Source organism: Mobula hypostoma, chromosome 27 (assembly GCF_963921235.1).
Source record: "Mobula hypostoma chromosome 27, sMobHyp1.1, whole genome shotgun sequence".
Lineage (NCBI taxonomy): Eukaryota > Metazoa > Chordata > Chondrichthyes > Myliobatiformes > Myliobatidae > Mobula > Mobula hypostoma.
The window spans coordinates 4427501-4432329 of NC_086123.1; the positions used below are offsets into that span (position 1 = coordinate 4427501).

At 46.0% G+C, this 4829-nt stretch overlaps 1 protein-coding gene across 2 annotated transcripts in view; it reads right to left on the reverse strand.

Moving 5' to 3' along the window:
• The window catches only part of LOC134338359 (RNA-binding protein Musashi homolog 1-like), a 253854-nt gene extending 251198 nt beyond the window's left edge, over positions 1-2656 (reverse strand). The window contains exons 1-4 of one of the 2 annotated variants that reach the window (XM_063034147.1): positions 2450-2656; positions 2138-2178; positions 1708-1789; positions 1435-1519 (exon numbers count right to left, since the gene is read on the reverse strand). In XM_063034147.1, the coding sequence (XP_062890217.1) occupies positions 1435-1519; positions 1708-1789; positions 2138-2178; positions 2450-2511 (270 nt within the window). In that variant the 5' untranslated portion in view covers positions 2512-2656. The remainder of the gene's footprint in view (positions 1-1434; positions 1520-1707; positions 1790-2137; positions 2179-2449) is intronic. The other variant, XM_063034148.1, reaches the window with a different exon arrangement.
• Between the last annotated feature and the right edge of the window lie 2173 nt (positions 2657-4829).

The following is a 4829-nucleotide window of genomic DNA, read 5'->3' on the forward strand; positions in this document are numbered from 1 at the left end:
TGTGTGAGATAGAGGGGGTGTGTGTGTGAGATAGAGGGGGTGTGTGTGTGAGAGATAGAGAGTGTGTGTGTGTGAGAAATAGAGGGTGTGTGTGTGTGAGATAGAGGGTGTGTGTGTGAGATAGAGGGGGTGTGTGTGTGAGAGATAGAGGGTGTGTGTGTGAGAGATAGAGGGTGTGTGTGAGAAGGGGGGATGTGGTGAGAGAGAGGGAGAGAGAGAAAGACGCAGAAATGGGGGTCAAGAGAGGGAGGGGAAGGGGTGTGAGAGTGAGGGAGAAATGGGGGCGAGAAAGATAGAAAGGGGAGAAAGAGGGTGTGAGAGATAGAAAGGGGGCAAAAGAGAGAGGAAAAAAACAGGAGAGAGGGGGGGATGAAAGGGGGATGAGAAAGAGGGGGGAAGAAGGGTGGCAAGAAAGAGAGAGAAAGGGGATGGAGGGCGTGATAGAGATGATAAAGGGGTCGAGAGAGGGGAGGAAGGGGGTAGGAGAGAGGGGTGCAGCGAGAGGGGGGCAAGTGGGGGGAGAGAGGGGTGAGCGCTAGAGGGGGAAAGGCAAGAGGGTGAGGGGAAGGAGAGAGAGAAAGGGGGCGAGAGAGAGACACACACACCCTCTCAGTGAGAGTGGGAGAGAGAGAGGGAGACAAAGAAAGACAGAAAGAGAGAAAGAAAGACAGGATGACAGAAAGACAGAGAGAGACACACACACACACACACAGAGGGACGATAGAAATCCCCTGTAACAAATATCAATCCGAATCCAATCAGCACAGATCTGTGGCCAGGAAATAGCCTTCACTTCCAGATCAATCATGCCATACAAATCTGGACCTGTAAAATTATTCCACAGTAACAAAAATTAAATCAATGCCTGGGTGCATAGTGATCCGCACCTCATCAACTCGTCCATAAAGCGGCGACGGGTTCCCTCCGAAACCATGAAAGTCGGTTATCTGTTTTAATAGCAGAGTGTTGGCCTAATGAATGAATGAATGTTGACCTATTTATGATCTTACCCCCCCCCCAGCCCCCGTTGCCATGCCAATGATCGCCGTGGGAACGCTGAAGCGCTCTTTTCTTTCGCCGCCCCGCAACCCCCACCCACCCGCCAGACTTCTCCCCCTCTGCCAGTCCCTTCCCCGGTTCCTGCACCAGCTGGATCGCCCGTGTGGGAAACTCCGGAGCGAAATGCACGGATCGCAAAGCCAGCCACATGACGTGGGCTCGGTGTGTCTTTGAAACGGCACAAAAAACAGGCCGGGGGCGGGGGGGGGGTGGATTTGGGAATGGGGGGGGGATCTGAGAAACCTGCCCCGTCCCCCGTCCCCGTCTAGCGGCCACCCCGACCGTGCGCCAGCCTCCAATCTCAGCTCTCTACATCACCCGCACTGTTACACTCCTCGTTTCGCATTGAAGGGGAAAGAAAATCAAATCACTTACCGTCTTCGAATCTAGTTCATGTCTCGGTTGCGCTAGAACTTTATCTACGCCCGTTTGGTCAACAAAAGTGACAAAACCGAATCCTCTAAAAATATAAAAAGCAGCGATTCACTATTTTTCCCCGCAGCGCGTTTTCACTCAGAAGGAAAAGATAATTTGTGAAATACACGGAGCAGTTTCGGATCGAGATTTTACATGAATTACACAGACGTTCATTTAAAAGAGAAGTTTTGCAAAGAACCAATGTTTCCGAGGAGTAAGCCACTCGCTTACCTTGACCGTTTTGTAACAGGGTCTCGCATCACCATGCATTCTTTTACGTCGCCAAATTTACAGAAATATTCCTTAAGACCTTCTGTTAACGTAAGGGGTGGGGGAGAGAATACAAGTCAGGAGGAATAAAAAAATCAAGTCTTCAAGTAGAATACGTATTTTTTTTAAAAGTGCAATTAAAACTTTAATTAAAAAATAAACATCTGTATAAAGCAGCACCAGGTAATTAAAACACGGCTGCCCATCCAGATTTATGTGACTAAAACCACATTTTTGACAGGAGAGTGTTTGATTTACGCTTAAAGTAAAATTTACATGTTTCAAGATGTAATCACAACGATTCGTATGCACATACAAAAATACGGAATTATCAATTGAATTTTAAGAGAAGTTTTTAAAAAGTTGGGAGCTGAATCAGGACCCTCCTTACCTTGTGTGGTCTGCCAGCTCAGTCCCCCGACGAACATTTTGCTAAAAAAAATATGAAGAAGAGAGAGGGGAAAAAAAGACAAAGACACAACTCAGAGACACGGGATTCGGCCATGTTGGCACCTCACACACACATACACATTTAAAGAAAAAAAAAGTTGGGCCGTTAACCCAAGCCACCCTTTGAAAGTCAACACTACAATTTTAAACCGGATGATGTTAGCGAAATTAAATAAAGTTTGATTATGGAGAATTAAATGTGATTGCTTTAAAAAAAATACTAAATAAATGAATTGGATTTTAGCTCCTGTACCAGGGATCGTGCTGCGAGTCTGCACTGAGCACCGAGTTGGCTTGATTTGCGTCCGCCTCCATTACCTTCCAGTTCCAGCCAGGCAAGAAGGGCCCGCTTAGCAGAGGTAGGGATGCACAGGGGGGGAGCAAGGGATCGTCACTGGCGGGAGGGAGGGAAGGGGCAGCCCGGCCGAGCGGCTCTTCATGACCCGGCCTGAACCCCCTCCCCCCCTCGCTAGTCCCCTCCTCCTATCCCGCCGAAAGTGGGCGGAGTCAGCCACCCCATCCCGTGCATGGTCCCGCCTCCCTTTCTCTCTCCCGAGCGGACCGGCGGCCGCTGACTGGCGGGGTCCGGGCCGTCTCCGGGGCAACCGCCTCGCCTGCTGATGTAACAATGGGAAGAACGCGCGCTGAAAGTTACAAAAACAATCGTTCGATACTTTCTTTTAATTTATTGGAATTCCACGTGGGCAGCCGGGGCTGCTGCGGGATTTTTAAAGCAGATTATTAGATCAGGAAATGGTCAAACTCCAGGGACAATGACATCTGCATCCACGAGATAACAGAACATTTATATTCACTGTTTACCATTTGAAAGATCGCGCTTTCGACCGAGTATAAAGGCTTGTGGAAGTTTTATTTTCCTGAAATAAAATCAAATCGGGTCTTATTTTAGTCACTGTGGCAATAAGACTTCGGGGTGCTGTGATGTGGGTGGTCCACTGCTATTTGCAGATGCAGGGAGGAAGGTGTAGCATCGCCTGTATTGGTCAGTGGAAGAAACTCCTTACCCCTCCTCCCTCCTGCACACTAGAATTAGCATTTCGGCTTTTAGTGATTTGCTGGATGGATATCTTTGCAAATCCTGAAAGCAGAATACTTTACAAAGACACACAGAAGGGTAAGACCTTCGAGACATAACTCTTCATCTCAGTTTGAGACGCGGGCTCTCCGTTCCTCGTGTTTCCCTTTTCATAACAAACTCCGGGTGACAACATCTCTTGATTGCTGTTATATCCGCATGTATGTCAGTGTTTGGATTTTGATCTCAAATTATGAGAATCGCCTTGATTATAAAACGATAACAGAAATCTGGTTTTAATCTCATCCTGTTTGCCTGAACGTTGCTGAACACGTTAAGACTTTACCGTGTACAATGGTTGTAATTAAATTTACGCCAACCTTTACACGTGGCAACGGAATCATTACACAGCAATGGAGACTCTCACTCCCACATTAACAGGGCATGGTTCAAACAGGTAAAGGGATTTCTGTGATTTCAAGATGAAGCCAAACATTCCCAACGTGCGACAAAAACTGAGTAACATGGATGAGGTGACCTCAATTACTCTAAATGTGTATTTCTCAACTAAAAGCAATGTAAACACACGAATAGAATATTCTTAATTTTCAGAGCCTAGTGACCAGTTTCTCCACGGTCACTTAATCTGTGCGTTGTGGACAAACGTTTAACGTACTTTAACAGTGGGAAAGAATTTGTTGACATTCAGTAGGCGAGTTGTTCAAGATATTTTATTACATCTGCAAAATAAAGGCAGAGCACCTTCGAAAGGCTGAAACATTATTACAGGGCATTGTTTCAAACTATATACTCTATATGTTTCCGCCTGCAGAGTTTCAACCAAAAAAAAACATTTACTGAACGATCGGGATTTTTTTAAAATAAGTATTACGGTTTACAGTAATCCATGGCACGTGATGGATGATTAAGAAAAATAAATCTGTGACTGGATCTCATTTGAAAAGGTCACTCGTAGGAAGATAATCGCCTAAGAAGTTGCAGAACTGGAGACTGAATAGAATTCACACACAAACACACCAGCGTCTGTTTCACCGGATATAAAAGGATAATCATGTAAACGATCCTATACTGGCAGTTCCGGGTGCCATTCGCCTTTTATAATAGGTGACCATTTGAGCATTCCATCCATTCAGCCTTTGACAAAGTGTGTACTGTTGTTGAAACGCAGGGCGATTAATTTATTATATATTTAGTGCACTAAAGGTGCTGAGCTTCTGGGGGGGGCGGGGGTTTTGACCAGGACATCGCAAAAGCGAGCAGCTTTGAGGACCACCGTTACACGAGACAAGCAGAAATGTTTCCACATGTTTGATGAATCGGTTCAGAAAGATCGAGGGAAGAAAACCAACACGGTGAATGAAGGGAACGGACCAATTCAAAGTTTACACATGTGCAACAAGGACGAACCGTCAGAATGTAACCTGGGGCTGTGCGCCACAGATGTGGAGAGAGAAAGCAACAGTTCAGAGAATGCTTGCCTTTAGTTTTAGGCCATATGTCAAAATAATGTTTCGCCCTTTGTGAGCTCAAAAGATTATTTAAACTTAGTGCACTCTGGCGATTTATTTTTTAAAAA